This window comes from Diabrotica undecimpunctata, chromosome 2 (genome assembly GCF_040954645.1).
Source record: "Diabrotica undecimpunctata isolate CICGRU chromosome 2, icDiaUnde3, whole genome shotgun sequence".
Classification (NCBI taxonomy): Eukaryota; Metazoa; Arthropoda; class Insecta; order Coleoptera; family Chrysomelidae; genus Diabrotica; species Diabrotica undecimpunctata.
In genome coordinates, this window is record NC_092804.1 from 117,127,696 (window position 1) to 117,152,489 (window position 24,794).

Below are 24,794 nucleotides of genomic sequence, written 5' to 3' on the forward strand. Positions count from 1 at the left end.
GCTCACTCCGTGTTAAAGGAACAAGGGCAAATGAAGAGACATTTTTCTAGGCGTTTAGTTTTAGGTATATATAGGTATATCAATAGAATTTTGAGGAATTCCCAAATAAAAACCAATGAATTGCATTTGCATTTAATACATCTATTTAATTCTCCACAAGAAAACTAAGTTCCTGTAGCTGGCTGTATACCATGTATCACAAAAAATTTATTAAAACTCTTTTAAAAGGTATATAATAAATATTATATATTTTTATTGTATAGTGGTTTGCAAGGGGTTTATGGTCTATACCTACCACAGAGTGCAGGTAGGCCAGTGATGAGTTTACCAATCTCTCGGGGTCTATTTGAAAATCCTTACTTTTATGGCGGTGATGAGTTTGTACTACGTACGAGGGTATTTATGGTAATTGGTGATGAGTTTACGTGTACCCCTTCTGTCAGCTCAGTATACATTTTGTCTTGTGCTCTTCGTTGGCGTTGGATTAACAATAAAATTGTGTACTATTTCGTGATGCCTGTCGTATGCTAATGATGTAGAATTAGTAGGGAATACTAAAGATCCATTATAATAAAGACTGGAACAGCACAGCCACCTGAACAAAAAAGTTAAAGACTTGGTCTTAAAATGGTTAACTTTGGATGATGGAATGGTTATAAAAATATTAGTCTAAAGTATTTTGGATCAGGATTACAGAATAATAGAGAATAACAGAGATACATATAAATCTAGTAGAGTTAAAGCAGCAAGGATGAAATGAAAGTTTTGTGTTGAGTGACAGAAAATTTTTAAAATAAAATTTAAAGGTGCACATTCTACTAGACTGTTAGAAAACTAGCTTTGATGTATAGTCACAAACGTTGAAAAATTAAAAGGAAAAAACATGTTGGGACCAAAAATTATAAAATTACGAATATATTTTTTGTGGAATATCTATTATAGGTTTGATGCTAATTAACACTAAGATGACACTAAGAGAAATTGTTAAAATATATTATCCCACACAAAAGAAACCCCGACGGAAGACAGTAGGATAAGACATGAAATAATTGGTATGACTTATGAAAGATAGATGAAGATAAAAACTTATAAAAAGTTTAATTAAAAAATGATAATGTAGTAGAGTAGAGTAGAGTATGGAAACGAACGGTCTATATGCGATGAATACCTTTTTCAATAAAAAACCACAGAGAAAATGGACGTGGATCGCACCCAATGGTTCCACAAAAAATGAGATTGATTACATCCTATCCAAAGAAAAGAACATAGTACAAGACGTTACAGTCATAAACATGATTTCCGTAGGAAGTAATCACAGAATTGTTAGAGCCAAAATCAAAATTAACGCCACAACAGACAGACAAAAATTTAAACTATCTAAAAAAGAGATAGATACAGAACTTCTTAAAGAACGCAAAGAGCAATACATAAACCAGCTAAAAAGAAGTGACATATCACAGCTAAAGGGTTTGCAACTAGACGAATTAAACAATAAAATAATAACAGAACTACTAGAAGTAGGCCTGAAGATTGCTAATAAACAAAAGCGAAAACGACAAAAAATTAGCACTAAATCACAAGATATGCTAAAAAAACGACGACAACTCCTGAATGATAACAAAAGAAATACAGTAGAGTTTACCGAACTGAACAAAACCATAAGAAAACAGATAAAGGAAGATTTAAAGAAATACCAAGAAGATCGCATTAAGAAAATCATAGAGAAGAACAAAAGTTTAAAAACAATAAAGACAAATACTCCTGATCTCCTCGGAACGACAAGAACTAGAATTAATGCTGAATGAACTTCATGAAAAATCACTGCAAAAAGGCCTAAAAATTAACTTCAAGAAAACAAAAGTAATGACAAACACGGAAGACCAAGAGGCAATAAAAATACAAACAGAAAAAATAGAACAGGTAAATGAGTATATCTATTTAGGACAAGCAATCAGAGCTAACAGAGAAAATCAAACAGCCGAAATATCAAGACGAGTAAGAATGGGATGGGCACCGTTCGGCAAACTTTCTTACGTTCTAAAAATTCAAACAATCCCTCTATACTTACGAAGAAAGGTATATAACTCCTGTATAATACCGGTGCTCACCTACGGAGCACAGACATGGACATTTACACAGGCCAATTTGGATAGGATAAGGAAGGCACAATGAGCGATGGAGAGACAAATGTTGGGTATATCACTTAAAGATAGAAAACGTAACCAGTGGATCAGAACCAGAACAAAGACAGTAGACGCGATAGAACAAGCAGCAAAACTGAAATGGAAATGGGCTGGACACATTGAACGTCTCCAAGACGGACGATGGAAAAATGCCATCCGAAAGTGGCGTCCATACAATGCAAAGAGATCAAGAGGCAGACCACAGATGAGATGGAAAGATGACATCAGGAAACAAGGAGGTCCCACATGGCAGAGAACAGCTCAAGATAGGGAAAGATGGAGAGAACTGGGGGAGACCTACATCCAACAATGGAAGGATAGAGAATAGGTTCAAAAAAAAATGTAGTAGAGAGAGATGTGAGATACTATTGCGGAGACACGATGGTAATATTGATAACTGGCATAAGATTGTCTAAAAGTAAACAACAAAATAATAATTAACTTAAAACTTACTTTTAATCTAATATATCAACCACATATCACCACATATACCACAATATCCTATCATATCGTTGAAATATTTCTCCAGACTATCTAAAAAATAAACTTTCTTTCGGCAACAATGTACAATATTAAGGCTGTCCATAGTGCTTATGGGTCTATCACAGACATGTGGTTTCATGTTATTCTCTCGGACATACAAGTCTGTATTATATTTTATGCGTTGTCTTAATGCCCTATAGTCAGATAATTTTTTTCCATACATATATATATATATATATATATATATATATATATATATATATATATATATATATATATATATATATAAGAAAAGAAATTTAATCTTTGCAGATAAGTTAAATAGTAAACTCTTAAATATTGGGGAAATCTGCAAGATAAATCTTGCAGATTTCCCCAATATTTAAGAGTTTACTATATATATATATATATATATATATATATATATATATATATATATATATATATATATATATATATATATGTATATATTATATTCCATATGTAAGAGGGAATCTTTGGATTTACTCAAATCCATTCTCATTGAAAACTCTTACCAGATATCCATCATCAACAGATATCTTTTCTCTAAAATCCATGGTAATTCTATTTCGGAAGCACTTGACGGTGCAATACCAGCCTCCATATCCAATAGCATCTTCTTCTTCAGGTACCATCTCCGCTACGGAGGTTGGCAATCATCATAGCTATTTTAATTTTTCAGGCAGTAGCTCTAAAAAGTTGTTTTGAGCTGCATCCAAACCATTCTCTCAGGTTCTTGAGCCATGAAATTCGTCTTCTTCCGATGCTTCTTCTGCCATCTATCTTTCCTTGCATTATGAGTCGCAGGATGCCATACTTCTCGCCCCGCATCACATGTCCGAGATACTGTAGCTTTCTTTCTTTATTTGTTAGTTCAACTTCCTTCTCTTTACCTATTCTTCTCAGTACTTCATTGTTCGCAACTCTATCTACCCAGGAAACCCTCATAATTCTTCTATAGGTCCACATTTCAAAGGCTTTAAGTCGTCTCTTTGCGTCTAGATTTAACGTCCATGATTTCACTCCATAGTATAGTACACTGTATACGTAACATATATTTATCCAATAACATACAGACGAACAATTCCCCGTTAACCCCAAAACCAGCCACAAAATATTCTTCTCTTCCCTATTTCCCACAAATTACGAACAAGCTTACTAAACTATTCAGAAACTTACCCGTCAAAATATCCCTAAAAAATACTAAAACGATTGGAAAGTTATTCTCTAGGTCTAAAACTCCCTCAAGCTCGTTAGAGCACACTAATGATGTCTATCAGATACCCTGTTCAGAATGCAACTCCTGCTACATTGACCAGATCAGTCTATCGCTTCTAGAGAGTATAACTTCACACAAAAGCGACATTAGACTTTCAAAACCTACTTGTGCTCTTGCACAACACGCCACTTCCACCAAACATCACACTGACTTCACAAATACCAAAATAATGCCGAAACAAAATAACCGTCAGAAACGCTCCTTTATTGAAATATGTGAGATCCTCAAGAACCCATCTGCAATAAACAAAAGAACCGACATCGACAATGTGAGCCAAGTTTACCACTCTCTCATCTTACAAAATAAATAATACCAATTATTCTTCAATTAAAATGTGGCTTATTTTATAAGCCGTAGAAGTTCATAATTGTCTCAAACCTTGGAATTTGGTGATATATGGCCCTTAAAAATTTTAGATATCGTATCACGTCGTTTGCATAGATAGCAATGGATTACAATAAATCAGTGCTTTGTTTCTTTAGTGGAGAACCATCTCTAAATGAAGCCAAATGTCCGTTTAAAAATTTTTAAATCATCTTATCTACGAATATGAACATTATTTTCTGCAGAGTTTGTGTGTTTTTGTTAAGTTAGTTTTAAATAATGAGTAAAGTTTACAGTAATATATAATAACATCGATAATATACTACATATTGAGTTGTAAGTTATAAAATATTAACACCTGTATTTCTTATAAACTCTATGTCATCTATTATTTTAGAGAACTGATGAAGCTTTAGAAATATAAAGCGAAACGTCTTCGATAAACTTATGAAGTAGTTGACTTCTTTTTTTATTTGCCAACCTCAATGACCGATTAAACCTCTGAATTCACTAGTTGAATACTTTAGAAATATATATACAGGGCCGTTCCTAGCGGGTATGCAATGAATGCCCCGCACGCAGGCGCTAAATTTTAGGGGCGCCAAACATTTGGTTACCATTAAAAAAATATTCTCACTTCTAAAACAATAAAAGTCAGTGTTCAGTATTTCCCCGGTAAGCGCTAAAGCAATCACTTCATCCGATTGCTATTCCCTATTATAATACCAAAATTTCTAATTAAATTACCACCCTACAATTTTATTAGTGTCAGCACACGACGCGCTGTCTAATGCCGCTGGTCGCGTTTGAGTAAAGAATGTACTATTGATAAAGAGCAACAAAAATATTATGAAAATGAAAAACAGTGATGGCGTGAAATAATTAAAAGAATTATTTGTATTTGTATTGTGCAGTATTTAGCTGGCCAAAATTTAGCTTTTAGGGGTGACAGTACGAATCTTTATGAGACTAATAATGGCAATTTTTTGAAATTAGTTGAAATGATTGCTAAATTCGATCCAATTATGATGGAACACCTGAGCAATATTCGAAGGTCTAAAGGGTTGTGCCGAAATATGCCTCATTACTTAAGCAATCACTTCCAAAATGAATTAATTCATTTATTGTTAAGAAATATTCAGAAAGAAATTCTGAGTTGCCTCAGAACAGCAAAATATTACTAAATTATTTTGGATGAATCTCCAGATGCTAGCCATGTTGAACAGCTGACGGTCATAATTCGCTTCGTTTATTGTTCTCCATATGAAGTCGAAATTAGAGAACACTTTCTGGGTTTTTTCAAAGTTTTAAATACTACAGGAGAACGGCTCTTCAATTTTTTAAAAGAAGAAATATTATCAAAATTTGAAATAAACCTTGATGACATGAGAGGTCCGGGTTACGACAATGGGGCAAATATGTCTGGCAAGCATGTGGGCCTTCAAGCTCAAATTCTCAAAATTAATCCCAGAGCAATGTTTTGCCTTGTTCAGCTCACACTTTTAATTTAAGTGTCAATGATGCAGTTAACATTTTATATGAGACTGTAGGTTTTTTTTTTCAATTATTCAGGAGTTGTTCAATTTTTTTTCTGCTTCACCCTACAGATGGGACATTTTAAAAAGGAATGTACCAAACTTAACTTTAAAATCACTAAGTGAAACACGATGGGAAAGCAAAGTTAAAGCCATTCGCCCTCTTAGGTTTCGATTCCTCGAAATTTGTAAATGAAAATTTGTATATTTGATTTGGTGGACGATAATTCAAGAGATATGAACACGAAATATTCAGCAAGGTCACTATTAGACAAAATTAAAACGTTCAAATTCATTTTTTCTATTATAATTTGACATGACGTGTTAACAAAAGTTAATATAGTAAGTAAAATGGTCCAGAATCCAAACTCAACTTTAAATGAATGCCATACAGAAATAAAAAATCTTATTTTATTTATTTCACTGAAAAAAGGTCAGACAAACATTTCGAGATTTTCATGAATGAGGCTGTAGCAGAAGCAGAAAAAAGTGATATAGAGCAAACATTTTCATTACTAAGACAAAGAAAGACGAAGCTTCAATTTTCGTATGAAGGTACAGATGAAACAGTATTCGATCCAAAACAAAAATTTAAGATCAGTTTTTCTTTTCAAATTTTGGACACAACAATTCAATCCCTACAAAGACGCTTTGGGGGAATAGATAAGTGCCACGATTTATTTGGATTTTTGGGTAATTTTCAAAATCTAGATTCTAATGTGATTAGAAAATCATGTATGGATTTGGATTTAGCTTTACAAATTCAACATGAAGGAAACGTATGCAAAGATATTGATGGTCTTGATTTGCATAATGACATTCTGTCATACAAAGTTCTTAACCCACTCACAGACTCTAGCAAAATTTCGGATTCGCCCATAGATATTTTAAATTATATAACAAAGAAAAATTTACAATCCTTGTTTCCAAATCTATTTATAGCCTTGAGAATATTCCTGACCCTTCCAATTTCGGTGGCATCTGGCGAAAGGAGTTTTTCAAAGCTAAAGCTCATAAAAAATTATTTAAGAACGTCAATGTGCCAAGAAAGGCTATCAGATTTGGCAGTCATTTCAATTGAAAATAAAATTTGTGAAGCCATTGATCACAATGAAATGATTAATGAGCTTGCATCTGTGAAAGCACGACGTGTCATGTTGTAATTCCAATATTTGTTATTTAATTATTTTTCACTTGGTATATATGTATTATTTAATAAAGTTTTTGCATTGAAAGTATCTCCTTTCCGTTATTGTTTCATGTTATATTGCCGAATGCCTTATTAATTTGCGAATTAAGTATTTTCTTTCTTACTGTTAACTTACATAATAATATTGTTTTAAAATGACCTTTTTTCTTCATTTAATTTTGAAAATAAAACTTTTTTCAAACATGGTCCGTTTTATTTTTCTTTTTACATTCATATCATATTTTCAATCATATCGCAAGAACATGATATAGGTATCTTAAACACATAATATGGGGGCGCACAAAAAATCCTGCACGCAGGCGCTCACTACCCTAGGAACGGGCCTCTATATATATATATATATATATATATATATATATATATATATATATATATATATATATATATATATATATATATATATATATATATATATATATATATGTATATGTATGTATATCAGGAAGTGCATTAACTCCTCGAGATTAAAATGACCAATTTGGTTAATATACCTGAAGAAACATACATCAATTCGTCATCGAGAATAGCAAGTAAATAAAAATACATTCATGAACTCGTCCCCGAAAAATTATAAATCAGTATTAAAGTATCATGTCATCATTGGGATTTTTTATGTTTTTTCACAAATTCCTAATTTGGTTTTATTTTAATTTTTTTAAGTTTTCATCACTATAAGGCTATCGTTTTATATTTTGTGTTAAAACTTTTATTAGTTAACATTTTTTAAAGTGTTTCTAATTATATACTATTAACAAGCTATTAATATGAACACTATCTGATAAAAATGAGTAGAGCAGACGGTGTTGTATGGATGTAGTTACGTAGACTATGCCTATTTTTGTGATAACTAATGAAGATAAAAAGTTTTACGAAAACATCAAAATTATCACTAAGAAATACATAAATTTTTATTATTTCTTAATCAATCTTTTAGCGATATTCAGTTTAATACATAATATATATTAGATTAAAAGTTAATTATTATTTTGATGTTTTATTTTAGACAATGTTGTGCCAGTTCAATGTTACCATCGTGTCTCCTCAATAGTATCTCACATCTGTCTCTACTATATTATAATCTTTATCTTTATCTTCATCTATCTTTCATAAGTCATACCAATTATTTCATGTCTTATCCTACTGTCTCCCGTCGCGCGTCGGGGTTTCTTTTGTGTGGTATAATATATTTTAACAATTTCTCTTAGTGTCATCTTAGTGTTAATTAGCATCAAACCTATAGTAGATATTTCACAAAAAATATATTCTTAATTTTATTATTTTTGGTCCCAACATGTTTTTCCTTTTAATTTTTCAACGTTTGTGACCATACATCAAAGCTAGTTTTCTAACAGTCTAATAGAACGTGCACCTTTAAATTTTATTTTTAAATTTTTCACAAAACTTTCATTTCACCCAAGCAGCTTTAACTCTACTAGATTCATATGTATCTCTATTATTCTCTATTATTTTGTAATCCTGATCCTAAATACTTTAGACTAATATTTTTATTACCATTCCATCATCCAAAGTTTCCATTTCCTTTAATACCAAGTCTTTAACTTTTTTGTTCAGGTGGCTGTGCTGTTCCAGCCTTTATTATAATGGATCTTTAGTATTTCCTACTAATTCTACATCATTAGCATACGACGGGCATCACAAAATATTACATAACTTTATTGTTAATCCAAAGCAAATCAAAAGCACAAGACAAAATGTATATTGAGCTGACAGAAGTCTGCACAAAATTATAATAGGCTTTCTCATTGGTCATGCCCAAACCAAGAAACATCTGCACACAATAAAGCTGTTTTATAGAGACTTAAGCTGCAAACTCTTTAGGGTCTGTAGGGTGGAACCTGAAACAGCCAAACATATTTTGTATGACTGGTAGGCACTTAATCGGTGGTCAAAACACTTTTTAAGAATACGTGGTGACTTCACAATATATGGCTCATCTTTATTGGCTAGACCTATATAAGCTCGTATAGGGATCCAGAATGCTAAAGTAGGTATTACTAACTAACTCTGTACGGCCGATATACCTATAACAGATGACTTACTGAGAGGAAAACGACCAATTGGAATAAATAAGTGCTGGTACAATCCTATTTTTCCACGAAATTTACCAATTTTCTCCTACAGCTGTCCTAATACTAGTAGTACTTATACATATCTCTCATAATTTGTAAATACGCACGTCACATACTCGTTTTCTCTTTCATTGTCCACCAACGAAACTCTAGAGATCCTCTCGAGGTATAGGGCAATAGCGACTAAATATGTTATTAAAACCGACTCTCCAATCTTTCTAGAAAATATAATATGGCTACCTTAACATTTAGCAGTTTGTTTACAGTCCACGCTGTAGAGACAAAAATGAATGATTTTGAGCATTAATTAGTGAATGTTTAAAACCAGCACAGTGTTATGAAGGGCAATAACTGGAGTAACCTTGTGTTGCAAACCTGGAATGTTTGCAACTCCAAACTGTTGGTTATAATTTGTTCATCAATCACAATTTACGCCTTTTTTTAGTTGTTGAAATAACTTTCGTAATTTTTTTTTAAATGAAACAAATATTCTAGCAAGACTAAAGCTAAAATATTCTATTTAAAATATTCTAGCAGTGTTAAAGCGCACGATCTTAGAAGCCAATTCACAGTCCGAAACTTGAAACTATGCGATTAGCAAACGTTTCCTTCAATAAATCAATCGTGGCACGAGCTGTGTGGCATGTTGCGCCGTTTTATTAAAACGACAACTCCTGCACATTATGGTTGTTTAATTGGGAATGAAAAAGGCAGTAATTATGGCTTTATAGCGGTCACCATTGACTGTAAGATCCTGGCTAGCATAGTTTTTGAAAAAGTACGATCCAATAATTTCACCAGACCATAAAGCACACCAAACAGTCAATTTTTCTAGATGTAATGGTTTCTTAGCATACATTTGAGGATTATTCTAACCAAATAGCCAGTTTTGTTTGTTGACGTAGCCATTTAACCAAAAGTCAGCTTTATCGCTAAATATAATTTACTTATGAAAACCAGAATCAACTGCAATCTCGTTTTGGTCCCACTCACCGAGTCTACGAATCTACGCTTTTCTAGTTGATGATGTACCTTCATGTCTTGCGTGATTGAAAGAGTTTGATTTTGTAAGCACGCAAAACATGATCTCTCCGCAAAATTTTCCATAAAGCAAATAGACACGTATCCAACTGCTGGACCCGATGGCAGATAGACTGATTCGGGTCTTCCTGTACGCTACTCTCCACAGCAGATACATATTATCATTTAGAGTAAAGGTGGTATAAAAACGTTACATGGTTAATCCAATTACTTGCTCTGATGGACTGTTATGTTGACCATAAAATGGACGTAGTGTTCGATACGTATTTCGAAGAGAACCACAATTTTCAAAATAAAATTGTACAATTTGGAAGCGTTATTCGACAATTTTATTCATGAACTTTGATCAAATAAAAGACATATATCGAGCACAGTTTAATTTAATCTTGCCCAAGTACTTTCGATCCCTAGATCATCTTCAGGGGCATTTCGTCAATTGCGGCCTATCCGACAAGAACAAAATGTCATAAACATATAATTGTAGTGTAGTGTGATGTACAATTATATGTTTATGACATTTTGTTCTTGTCGGATAGGCCGCAATTTACGAAATGCACCTGAAGATGATCTAGGGATCGAAAGTACTTGGGCAAGATTAAATTAAACTGTGCTCGATATATGCCTTTTATTTCATCAAAGTTCATTTATTCGAGCATTCAACCTTATATTTAATTTTATTCATGTTGAAATGCCAAACTGAAATTAATATAAATTACTTGACAGCCGTCAAAATGGCCGACAGTTAAAAAAGTGTTACCAACTTACATTTTTATACGTCTAAAAAAATACCGTTTACAAGGAAATAGTGTTACTTCCTCAGTGAGTAGAATATACCGTCATATATATACTAAAAACGAAAATCTAAAAATAGTTAGTAGTATCAAAAGAACAAAAGGACTTTTAGACCAGGCAGGTCGTGTGTGGATAATGTTTTTTGTATTACAACTAGCTAAAAATTAATAGAGTAAGGTGCCACAGTCCGCCAAAATGTAGAGAATATGGAGGTATAAAAGACAACGAAATATTATCCTTTAGCAAGGATTCTCTTATCGCGGGAGTGTGCTGCTCTAAAATTTCTCTTAACGCTTTTAACTCCGAACTAGCTATAAAATTGGTTCTATTATCGGAAACCATCTTTGGAGGCTTGCCTCTTCGTGCAATAAATCTTTTAAAGGCCAACAGAAATGATTCCTTAGACATTTCCGTAACTAATTCTAAATGTATGGCCTTCGTACAAAAACAAATAAAAAGACACATGTAACTCTCAATTAGTTTACAACTTTGACCCTTTCTATCGCGAATTACGAAAGAGCCCGCATAATTTACACCTGTTACAATAAACGGTGGCCCACCTGCGAGACGCTGAGCAGGAAGGTCTCCCATGATTGGCTGAATGGATTTAGACTTTAATCGAAAACATTTTACACATTTATGTACGGTACGTCGCGCTTAATTTCTTCCTGATAACGGCCAGAAAGTTTCTCTTATCGTTGCAAGTAAAAGCTGAGGACCAGCATGCATAAGATCCTTGTGAAAATGATTAAATATTAAAGATGTAACTATATGATCTGCCGCTAAAATAATGGGATGTTTTTTAGTAAAAGCCTTTATGTTTTTCTCGTTTCGCTTGTTTCAGTAGGAGCAACTTGTAAATTTGGCCATTTATCTGAATCTTGCATGAGCCACTTAGGTCTATGTCACCATAAGTTGCATTCCATTATTTCATCTGGTTCTACGCCTCTGGACACTAGATCTGCAGGATTATTCTTGCCTGGCACATGACGCCACTGCGCAAACGAAGTGGTTTCCTGGATCTCTGCTACGCGGTTGCTACTAACAAACGTCTTCAATAGATTGGCTGATGTTTTCAACCAACTAAGTACTATCGAGGAATCTGTCTAGAGATCATCATCATCATGCAACCTCTTCTGTCCACTGCTGGACATAGGTCTCTCCCATTTTTCGCCACTCTTCACGGTTCTGTGCTTCTTGTTGCCATTTCTTTGATATTCGTCTAATGTCGTCCATCCAGCGTGTTGGTGGTCGTCCTCTGCTGCGTTTGTCTTCTCGTGGGCGCCAGTCAATTAGTTTTCTGGTCCATCTTGTGTCTTTCAGTCTCGCTATATGACCTGCCCAATTCCATTTCAGCTTGGCTATACGTTCGACGACATTACTGATACCTGTTCTTTTTTTTTCCTTTTTTTTTTCTTTTCCTTAAGTCTTGATTCTTTTCCTTAAGTCTTGATTCTGTAACGATAATACTACCAAAGAGAATTGAAATACTATTGTAAAAATAATACCTCAATCAACCATGGGAGCTTATCGTCTATACCTTGCCTAGCTCAGTATCTCAAGGGTGAGTTCGTCTTGTCTTAAACTAGGGATTGAACCTGAGTTCTCAGTTGATAGCAAATAAGACAAATTTTAACCAATCATATTTATTTAAATCAATAAAAAAAAACAATAATTAACCCTGCCAAAGCTTAACAGTTATAAGTGTTACTTATTACTTCGATGGGCGGCTTGTGTGTTCTAGCTGTTGGATCCTCCAATTAGAAGTTGTGGCTTCTGGAGAGCTGCAGTCACACGTGGCTGTATGTCCTGACTAAGTTTTGGTGTCCAATAAACCAATAAATTCAATAAATCCAATGAAATGTCCAATAAAAATAAACTGTCCAGTAAACCAATAAGGTTTTGATGTGTCCAATAAACTAAAAGGATAAGAAACAACATGCATTAGAAACACATCAAAAAGAAAGGTTTAACTTCCTTGTCATCTTACAAAATTACACTTAAACAAATAGCATATGGCAAGGATAAAATGAAATATGAATGTTACTACTTAGTTAAATTCTGTTAAAGAGTCCTAATGCATATATCAGAAAAAAAACGTGCTTTCGAAAGAAAGTAAGGTTAGAAATATTGGAAATGTGGTCAGAATTATAGAATAAATATCACAATGAAAGTACTTACCCCAAGAGAAGTTGTAGACCATAAAAATGAGTCTTATAATAATTTTTGCATTCTTTTATAAATTTCAAAAAGAGGCAAAAAATAATCCCACTACAGAAAAGTTGTTTTGACAGAAAGTGGGAGACTGAATGAAGTTAGCACAGATGTCAGAATGTTGGTATAGATATCATGAAACTAGCTTGTCAGTCAACACAGAACAGAATAGTCTGCCGAACAAAAGTAAGAGGGCAAATATTTATTCTATGGGACAGAAAGAGAGAAAATAAAGACAGAGGAAGAAGAGAAAAACAGGGGCGCCAACTATTTTTATAAACAAAAAAATAGTAAAAATTAAACTGAAGATAAAGAAATTAATAAATTAATAAAGAAATTAAAATGAAATAATTATTAAAATATAAATTAATAGAGATGTGACGTTTATAACGTTACAATTCCTTATTTTGTCTTTTGTCTAGAGACAACATGTATTAAATTGCACATTTAATGAATTGTTGACCTTATTGGTCAAACGCGATAAAATGACTGGTCCACCGAGCTCTAAGCGCAGCAAGGTAACTGGCTTTAAGGGCGCAACCTTTCTTTTAGCACATAATAAAAATGAATAAGATCTACCTAACAAATCGGTAGATTTGATTAATATGTAAGCACCGTACGTTTTTTCTGAGGAGTCGCAAGATCCATGAAGTTCTAATCTGACCTCACGATAACATATAATATGCCGAGGTATTTTTAAATTGTTTAAGCTTTCTATTTTATTCCTAAACTGCAAATAATTATTCGCTAAATGCTCAGGTATGCGATCATCCCATGTAAGACGCTCTAGCCATAGTTTTTGTAACATAATTTTCGCTATGATGGTACACGCACTTAATAGACCCAAGAGATCAAAAATTTGAGCTATGTCCGATAATAAACTTCGCTTTGTAATTATATGGCCTAGAGATGAATTTATGCTATAAAACAGAGTATCTGATTGCGGTGAGTAGGTACAATAATCTTAAAGTTTTCGCCTTCTCGTTTTCACCGAATTAAATAACTGAACCCGTAGTTGAATTATCCGGTATATCTCTTAATATTTCAGGATCATTTGAATAAAATTTACGCAATGTAAATCCTCCGCCTTTAAGGACCTCAAAAATTTGTTTACAAGCTTCGCGCGCTTTATGTTTTGAATTAAAACCTGTCAAAAGGTCGTCCACATAAAAATCGGATTTAATAATGCTATGGTAAATAATCAAACTCCGTGTGAAAAACTGACTTTTTTTTTAAATACAGTCGTGAACATGAATATATAAACGCTAATACGTATTGCCGCTCGGTCTGAATGCTGTATCACCGCTCTCGTCCCGTATTTGAGTGCTGTCGTCTTAGGGTGCTTTTAGGGACTCGCCTTATCGCCTTATCTTCACATATGGCATAATATCTGCGTAAGAATAGACTGCTGTGTTGCGGTATAGGAAAAAATTCATGAATTAAATTTAAAGTAGATAGTGGCGTGAACAATTAGAACAACTAGGGAAACAAAGCGAAGTTTTAAATTCCATACAAATCAGGAAGTTGGAATACTTGGAGCACATCATGAAAGGCGAAAAATACGAACTATTAAGAAATATAATGCAGGCAAAATCAAAGGCAGAAGAAGCGTAGGAAGACGTAAAATCCGTGGCTACGCAATCTCTGTGAATGGTTTAAATGCAGTTTAAAATTGAAGTACTCAGGCACGTAAGAAATAAAATTATAATTACCACAATGATTTCCAATCTCCGATAGGAGCGGAACTTGAAAATTGCGATTGGTTTTTTTCTTATTTTCTGTTCTTCTTCTTCGCGTGCTATACCAGAATATCCGACGTTGGCGATTAAAATTGCAAAGGCCTCTCGATCTTCTGCAATATAGAGCAATTGGCCTGCATTTGATATCTGAGTCCAGTCATGAATGTTTTTTAACCAAGAAACTTGTTTTATTCCTACACTTTTACGGCCCACTGTTTTGCATTTAAGGATCAGTTGTAATATTTTATATCGATTTCCCCTTACTATATGCCCCAGATAAGACATTTTTCGATGTTTAACAGTCTTTAGCAGCTCTCTATCTTTGTTGGCGCTCCTTAGTACTTCTTCATTAGTTTTCCTTGCTGTCCAAGGTGTCTTTAGCATTCGTCTATGAACTCACATTTAAAATGCTTCAATTTTATTCATGATCGATACTTTTAGCGTCCACACTTCTGCACCATACAAAAGTACAGACCAAACATAGCACTTAACCATTCTTTGTCTTAGTTCTAAACTGAGATGATTTATTTTCTGTTAATAGATCCAAATTTATGTGAAGAAAAAATATTAGCGTCTTGTTAGAATAGATTTCGGTGACTTCAAGATTTAATTCATTCATTTAGAATTCGTCTGTATCTTTCATAAAAGGTAATATAAATTTTTGCGTGCTGAATATTTGAGGAGTGTATAGTTTGGTGACATTGAAAAGATTACCGTTTCGCTGCATATGAGCGACAAGAAGTCGGGAGACCTCTCTTCGATAGCGAATTAGGTGAACCGCAAATTCAGTACCCTCCAGTAAGCTTTAAATTTATCACACAAATACATCTGTCTCACAAAGATGTGAGAATAAATCAAGGCTACTTAATTTAAAATATAAATGTAAAATAACTTAAAAAAATAAAATATTATTTCAATACATATTAGCTACGTAAATTAAATTTCAAAATAAATATAAATTAATTATAAACAAAAAAAAACAGTAAGATTTAATTTCTAATCGTGTTTTAAGGGAAGCACAAACACTTTAACTAGACCTCGCTTTGCAGTCTCTTGGGACGTTCTGACGCTGACCAATCAAATAACTCCTTCATTACGTTGGAACATCTTGGTGATTTTTCCTGTGACCCACTCGGCAAGCGGTAAGTTTTCATTCTTCAATGGAGTAAGAGATCCAATTAGTTCGTTTTAATTAGGTGGTTTTAATCTTTAGGATCATTGGTTAGACATGAGATAGGGGAATTATATATTGGTTCTACTTAAAATAAAACGGTCGTAAATTTTTATTGAGCTAAGGGATTCTTGTCATTAATAATTATGAAAAGGAAATTAAGCTTCTTATTGATAAATTTAGATTTTAGAATTTGCATACAATTTCTATGCATACAACTCCCACTCGGTCTAAAAATGTATTTTTAAGTGTTACTTTTTTTTAGTGAAGTTTGGTAATAACTTTTGCAATTTTCTTTGTAGACATTCTTGTAGAACGTCTGCATTTGTCGTTAATGTGGTTATTTTGAAACATAATAAAGTTATTATATTCGTATACATAAATATGTCTGGATAGTATACACTACCAATTTCAAATTTTCGCGGCATCTGTGATCTTTACCCAGCTGCTAAGTTTGTTTGTTTCCTTTCTGCGTCAGTGCTCTCTGACAACTACAACCTTTAGATAGCTCTAATAGCGGTTGGTAATTAATGATACCAATTTAACATAATTAATTGTGTTTTAAATTTTCAAATAATAATTGCCAGGCGACTTTTTTCAAGCTTTATTGTAACATTTAAGGCTATTTTTATACTACAACTATACTTTTTCAAATCTGTTATAGGTACATGGATTTATAAGTTACTGTAATCTTTCAAATATGATTACACCATGTGAATTTTCGATTTTATGACTCATTTTTTGTAAAGCTGTGTTTACCATCGATATTGTATTATTTCACATGCGTCACTTTTATAGGTTACTATATCTTTTTCACTCAATATGAGAGGCCAGTTTTTGGCTTTCTCTTAGGTATTATCTGTTCATCGATGGAATAATATGATGGAACTCTTAAAAGTTTATCACATCCCTCTCAACTCTGGTTATAATCGGCTGTACCTTCCAGAGCATATTGGTATCATCTTCTTCAGGCGTGTCTCTATCAACTACATGAAACGCTGTACATAGTAAGCTTTAAAACGCTCGCGTATATTGTGTTTTATGGCACCAACGAAAATCTTTAAGCCTCTCATATTAGTATCGAGAAGATAGCCCGTTTTACGTATGTGATAATTGTTTGTGCAATTAACTGAGTCCTCAAAAAAATCATCATTTAGGTAGTCCTCAAAATATTCTATCGGCTTTCGTACTTTTTTCCTTTTTTTCATTTTTTTTTTTGTTCAGGAATGTTGCTAGTTATATACATGTACATATAAGATCAAATAATGTAACTTAAATTTAAATTAACAACATTTAATGCATTTTTACCCAAGTATTTAGTGGCTCAAAACATGTACATATAGATACACTGATGATGGAATATAAATTCCGAAAACGTTCTGTGATGTAGCCCGATAGGGTGTTTTAATTATATACCTTTTATAAAGGATTTTTAAATAAATTTTTTGTGATACATGATATACAGTACAGCCAGCTACAGGAACTTAGTTTCCTTGTGGAACAAAACAGAACGTATATGGAATAGTTAACATCTAGCTTGTTTCTTTTCTCCTCTTAGCTGACTGAGATCTTAAAGAATCAGTGTGATTTAAATCAGAGATAATTTGAGTTTTTAAATAATTTGTACGAGTTTATACTTTACATTTATGTAATGTTAAGCTTTTTGTTTTAATGTCCTACTAACTATATAGTCATGAATTAGAGAAAGTCTTGGACCAATTTTATGATGCTTGTCGAGAGTTTGGAATAAAGATTAACGAGAAAAAAAACAAGATAATGATAATCCAAAAGAAGCAGAATGTCTCTTTACTTATAATGATAAATGATAATAGAGAAGATATTAAACACTTAAACCCTTACAAATAATTGGCTGCTGGAATAACTACAAGCTTGACCCAGAACAAGAAATTGATACGCGAATTCTTCTTCTTCAACTTTTGCTCCTATCGGAGATTTGAAATCATTCCAGCAATTATAATTTTGTTGGTTACGCGCCTGAATAGTTCAATTGAACTGCATCTAAACCATTCACGGAGATTGCGTAGCCACGAGATTTTACGTCTTACTACGCTTCTTCTGCCTTTGATTTTACCCTGCATTATATTCCTAAGTAGTTCGTATTTTTCACCTCTTATGATGTGGCCCAAGTATTCCAATTTCCTGATTTTTATGGAATTTAAAACTTCGCATTGTTTTCCTAGTTGTTCTTTTGTTTTGCGATCCATTCATGATATTTTCAAAATACGTCGGTAACACCACATTTCAAATGCTTCTAGGTTTTTAATGTTGGATTTTTTAAGTATCCAAGCTTCAACCCCATACAAAAGGGTAGAATTTCAATGCAGCATCTTATTTCTTTTGTCTGATCAGTATCTTCTGTGATCTATGCTCCAAGGTACGAAGATATTTGTTCAATTTCTGTATTATCTCTAATACGCGAATTGCTGCGATGTAAATATTGATTTTACGCTAAGGTAAAAAACTTTTAAAATGTTTTGTTTGGTGTAATGTTCCCTCTGGAAACGAAACGTGGAATCTAAAGATAAAGAGTCTAAATAAGTTAGAGCCATTTAAAATGTGAGCGAACCAAAGAAAAAATTCCTTGGACTGCACTAAAAACAAATAAACAACTTCTAAATAGACTAAATAAAGAAAAACGACTATTGAAAACGATTAAAATAAGCAAAACTAGTTATTTTTGTCTTTTGTGTCTTAACGAAAAGTACATTTCTCAATTGATCATTAAGGATAAAAGAGTAATCTCTGTCTAGAGCAAAAGACAGAGAAATACTTACCACCATAGCCGCTATCCTCCAACGATAGAGATTGCACATGAAGAAGAAAAAGAAGGCTTTTTTTAAACGAGAATGGTCTAATTTAATTGTGATAGTATTTATTAACTCAAAAATAGCAATGCTGAAATGCATAGGGTTAAATCTTTGTTATTAATTGGTTAATAATGAAATTTCCTTATTTTTTTGTGGTGAATAGGTTATCAAAATGCATTTTTCATAATATATTGTTTTGCTATATGCCTATTATAGCTTTATTTATCTCATCTAATTTAGTTTTGTTTTTAAACTTTTATATTTTTTCTACCTATGAATAGTTATTTATTCCTACATATTTGTTTCTATGAAGTATAATTCCCAGAAAGGTTTTGTGCAATATTTAAAATGTAAATATTTTTTTTTGTTTAATAGATATTCAATTAATTTATCGAATCAGCTTTACATCATGTACCTATTTGGTTTTTCCAAAATTAAATATTTTTTAAAATAAAAAATATTATAAATAAAATATGTATAATACATATGCGTGATTGGCTCAAAATAATTGGATAAATATTCATGTTTGGATTACGAATACACGAGAGAGCATTTGCTGTTTTGGAAATCTTGTTGCTGGAATATTGAGCTAGTCATAAAACCGAACTATTAAACTATATAAAACTAAACTGAACGTGTTGTAATCACCTAATTATATTAGATGTATGATATAATATATGTTTGTTTCAATTCGTTACTTTGTAACGTTAACATACGGATTTGAAGTCTGAAAATTTACACATTTAAATATTGATAACTCACTGTAACTTCCGGTAATGCCATAAGTCGCCATCAACTTTATTATTTTTAATAGAATACCCTACATATTATTGCATTTTTATATACTGCGTAAAATTTTGGTGAGATTTTGTATAAAATTCCATAGATTAAATATTTTTATTTTTCGAATAATTCATCTTTTTCAGACATTTTGACATACAGAGACACTTCTGATAACTCTTTACAAATATATTCTCTGGTAAATTTGTAGACATCTTCTTCATCTTCTTCCTCAGCTTTTCTCTTTTCAGGGATCGCTGGGCCTTTCTCTTCTCCAATCATTTTTATCCAACATGCATTCTTCATTTAAACCCTTCTCTCTCAAGTACTTTGCCACACAGTCCTTCCATCTTCTTATTTTTTGTCTACCTCTCTTTTTCTTAACTTCTAATTGTTTTATCATTCATCCCATACAACTTTAATTTCTACATCTGACGTAACCACATGATTGTAGTCTTTGTTCTTGCACCTAGTCTTGGGACTAGTCACCCTGGCTCTTTCCATAATTACGTCGTTCCTGATCTTGTAGCCTGTGATTAATTTCTCGATCTATTTTTGAATTATTTAACAACTGTTATTTTATGATGTCAATTAAATCAACATCATCTTTTAGCCTTCTGCGTCAAAAGTTGAACATAGGCCTCTCCTAATTTCTTTCAGTTCTGTCGGTCTTAAGCTTCCTGCAACCAATTCCCAGTGATTCTTTTGACGTCGTCTATCCATCGTGTAGGTGGCCCACCTCTGCTTCTTTATTCAGCTCCTGCTCTCCACACTGTAATTTTTTTTGTTTCATTACCCGTCATTTATTCTGGTCACATGACCCGCCCAGTTCCAATTCAGCCATGCTATGTACTCTATGGCATCTGTAACGCCTGTCCATCTTATTTCTTTGTTTCTAACTCTGTCTCTGAGAGTCAGTGAATGCAGCAAGTGTTCCATTCGTCTTTGGGCTAATCTGAATTTGGTTGCTGTAGCTTGGACTAAGGAAAGTGTTTCGGCACCGTAAGTTATGACTGGAAGTACACATTTGTCGAACGTCTTCTTTTTCAAATAATTTGGTCTGTTGCTTTTGAAGATGTCTGATAGAGATCCATATACGGTTTATGCTAAAATAATTCTTCTTCGCAGTTCGGCTGTTTAGTTATCCCTAGCAATTTGAATTTTATGACGTAAGTATTTATTCTATGATGTACTAATTCTATTTCGTTGCAGTCGAATTTTGGATTTTCACTTGGTACCAGATTTGTCATATTGTCTGTCTTTCCAAAATTTATGTTCAAACCAACTTTATTACAGGCGGCATAGTTACTCAGTAAGCATAGTTCCAATCTCTCTGTTCCACGTTATCTGTTATCAGAACAATGTCATCCGCAAATCGTAGGTAGGAGAGCATTTCGCCGTCGACACTGATTCCTTTGGTTTTCCACTAGAATTTTTTTAAAGCATATTCCAGAACTGCTCTAAAGAGTTTAAAAGATAACATGTCTCCTTGCCTGATTCTTTTTATGATTTTTATACATTTTGTATTTTTGTGTAGTCTGACTGTCATGATTGCATTATTGCATTTATTGGTTGATTTTTCTCTAACGCACTCATTATGCTGTTAATTTTTGATCTCTCAGCGTATTTCCTGTAATTTTTCTCAGTACTCTCATCTCTGTCGTTTCCAGTAGCCTACGTGTTGTGGCTTTATCGGGTCTTGTTTCTGAGGCATATGTCATTATTGGTCATACACTGGCTTTATAAATTCTTGACTTCATCTCAGTGTTAATGTGTCTGTTTTGCAATATAGTGCTGTTAATGGATGTCCAGGTCTCCATAGCTGGACAGTGTAATTCCAAGATATTTTATTTCCATTACTTGTTTCATACTGATGCCATCAATTTCTTTTAACATCTGATTGGTTCTTTGCTATTTACAATTTTTTTAGTTTTCTGAGATGAGATTGCCATATTAAATTGTTTTCCTCTTATGTTAAATCCTTGGACCAGTATTTGCCACTATCTTCATCTTGGGCTATCAATAGTGCCGCGTTTGCGTAACGGTGTATTTTTACTTCTTTGATTTCCATTCTGTATCCTCTTCCTTTGTGGACACTTTTGATAATTTCATTCATAATTAAATTAAAGAACATAGGGCTCAATAAGTCCCGCTTCATTATTTATATAGATTTAGTAAGTTTTTCATCTATTCTGACTTCAATTTTGTTGTTTTGGTAGATGTTTAAGATGGATTACATCTTTGAAACTTACTCTATCAAATGCTTTCTTTAAGTCAATTAGACACAGAAATACTGGTCTATTATACTCTAGTGATTTCTCAGTAATTTGATTTATGACGAATATTCCATATGTACATGATCTTCCAGTACGAAAACCCTGTTACTCATCTGCTAAACTTATCTTCTGATTCATTAGATTTTGTAAAATTGTAGTTGTATAGTTGATCGCTTTCTATTTCTGCTCATGTTAGTGCTCTGTAAAGTATATTTGAATTGTTTTTTGCGTGGAAAAAATGTATTATTATTACGTATTTCGTTTACGCTGCAGAGGTCCGTCAGAAGGTCTCCGTTTTCATTTCTGAATTTTTATTATATCGCTGTTTTTTGCGTGGAACTATATCATTACCAACAAGAGCGTTAAAATCACCATAATAAATATAGTTATCATTTGGGGTCTCGTTTATTACAGTCTGAAGGTGTTCGTAGAAGTTTTCCCTTGCGGTATTGTTCTGTGGTACATAAATTACTATCACATTTAGAGGTTTAACGTCAAATTTAACTTTTACATGTACTATTCTTTCAGAGACATATTTACATTCTTGTACTTAGTGTAAAAATTTTCTGTGTACTAACAAGGCGACTTTTTCTTTGGCTCTGGTTTCTTTCGCAACACGACTGTAAATTATCAGATAGGTATCAAGCATAATTTGACCCTTCCCATTTTTCTTTGTCTCTTATAGTGTAACTATCTTTATATTTTTTTGTACAAGCTCTTTTGTAATTTCCTGCTCTCTTGTAGTTAGAGACCTAACGTTCCAAGTACCGATGCGAAGTATATTTCTCGTTTTCCATAGATTTGTTGTCCTTTTTCTCGTGTTAGTCGTCGTAACGAATTCTTTTTGTATATGTTTTTTAAATCATTTAACCCGGATCTATCCACTGCTGGATATAGGTCTCCCTCAGTATTTTCCATGTATTTCTGTTTGGTGCTGTTTGCATCCAATTTTTGTCGATCCGTTTTATGTCATCAGACCATCTTGTTGGTGGACGACCTCTACTTCGATGTGCTTCTTGTCTCGGTCTCCACTGTATTATTCGCTGTGTCCATGTGTTACCCGACATTCTAGCTATGTGCTCCACCCAGTTCCACTTAAGGGTCATAATTCTTTCTATGGCATCTGTCACTCCTGTTCTCCGTCTTATTTCCTTGTTCGTGATCCGATCCCTACGAGAAATGCCTAACATCGATCGTTCCATGGCTCTTTGGGTAACACAAATTTTATTTCTTACTTTCTTGGTTAGTGTTAATGTCTCTGCACCATATGTAAGTACTGGCAACACGCACTGATTAAAGACTTTTCTTTTAAGACACATAGACACATCTGTGTCTTAAAAGTGTCTTAAAATGTGTCTTAAAATGTTTTTTAAAATATAAAAAAATATAAGTAAACCTTTTAAAATATTTTAATCCCAACGTATTTAATAGATGGATGTCAGGTACAAAAAGAATTTTAAAACTTATGGGTTGATTAGGGAAAATAATAAATTTCATTTAAAATAACGTGGTTAACGAGGTCACAATCAAGATCATACATAAATTAGCAATAAAATGCGAATTTCTACATTTCATTTAACAATGTAGTTTGCATGTTTAGACCATCAACTTATTCTTTTAGTAGTGATATGAAATATTATTGCACTTTCTACTGTACTCATGGACATCGGCGTCACAAAATAAATCCGTATATATATATATATATATATATATATATATATATATATATATATATATATATATATATATATATATATATATATATATATATATATATATATATATATATATATATAGTATATTTAGTAAATAGATTACATCAAGTCAGTATCAAATATGGACTACAAATGAACGTTAAGAAAATCAAGTTTATTTTTATTTCTAAGCAACATACAGTAGGAAGGCTAGATATCGAGGGAAAACAAGTAGAAAGAGTGAATAACTACAAAAATCTGGGAACCTGGGTAAATGAAAACAATGACCAAGGCAGAGAAATAAGGACACGCATTGAAATTGCAAGACAAGCATTTATAAAAATGAAAACAATGTTTGTCAATCGAGACCTTCCTCTAGATCTGAGGATAAGAGCAGAAGTGTTAAGAAGGCTACAAAAGGATTGCGAGGTCATAAAGCACATTAAAACAAGAAAGCTGGAATATTTAGGCCACATTACCAGAGGTGCGAAATATGAGATATTAAGGCTCATTTTGCAAGGTAAAATCAAGGGTAAAAGATCCGTAGGAAGACGAAGAATTTCCTGGCTGAGACACCTAAGAGAGTGGTATAGTTGCAGCTCAGTAGATCTTTTTAGAGCAGCCGCCAATAAGGTACGGATAGCTGTGATGATAGCCAACCTCCGATAGGAGAAGGAACTACAAGAAGAAGGAAGATATATATATATATATATATATATATATATATATATATATATATATATATATAAATATATAACTGTTTTGGATGGGTTGGAGTCAATAATAGGGCTATTGGTTAACTATTTTTTTATTCTCGAGCTTTCAATTGTGTTTACAATTATTATCAAGAGCTAAAAAAGACAAAATACTTACAAGGTTGAACTAAAAAGAAAAAACAATTTTTGTTAACTTACCAAATAAAAATTAGTTTGGTAAGTAAAAATCACTGCTTACATCTTCAAAATATTTAATACAAAAATGTTTTTATCTAATAAATAAGCAGTGATTTTTACTTACCAAACTAATTTTTATTTGGTAAGTTAACAAAAATTGTTTTTTCTTTTTAGTTCAACCTTGTAAGTATTTTGTCTTTTTTAGCTCTTGATAATAATTGTAAACAATTGAAAGCTCGAG

At 32.8% G+C, this 24,794-nt stretch overlaps 1 protein-coding gene across 2 annotated transcripts in view; it reads left to right on the top strand.

Annotated features, from left to right (window-relative positions):
* LOC140434808 (cysteine dioxygenase type 1) overlaps positions 1-24,794 on the top strand; it is a 54,833-nt gene that overhangs the window by 6,902 nt on the left and 23,137 nt on the right. Inside the window, exon 2 of one of the 2 annotated variants that reach the window (XM_072523337.1) lies at positions 15,961-16,053. The exons of the other annotated variant lie outside the window; for it this stretch is intronic. Within the exon in view, the coding sequence (XP_072379438.1) occupies positions 15,961-16,053 (93 nt within the window). The remainder of the gene's footprint in view (positions 1-15,960; positions 16,054-24,794) is intronic. 2 annotated transcript variants of the gene reach the window in all.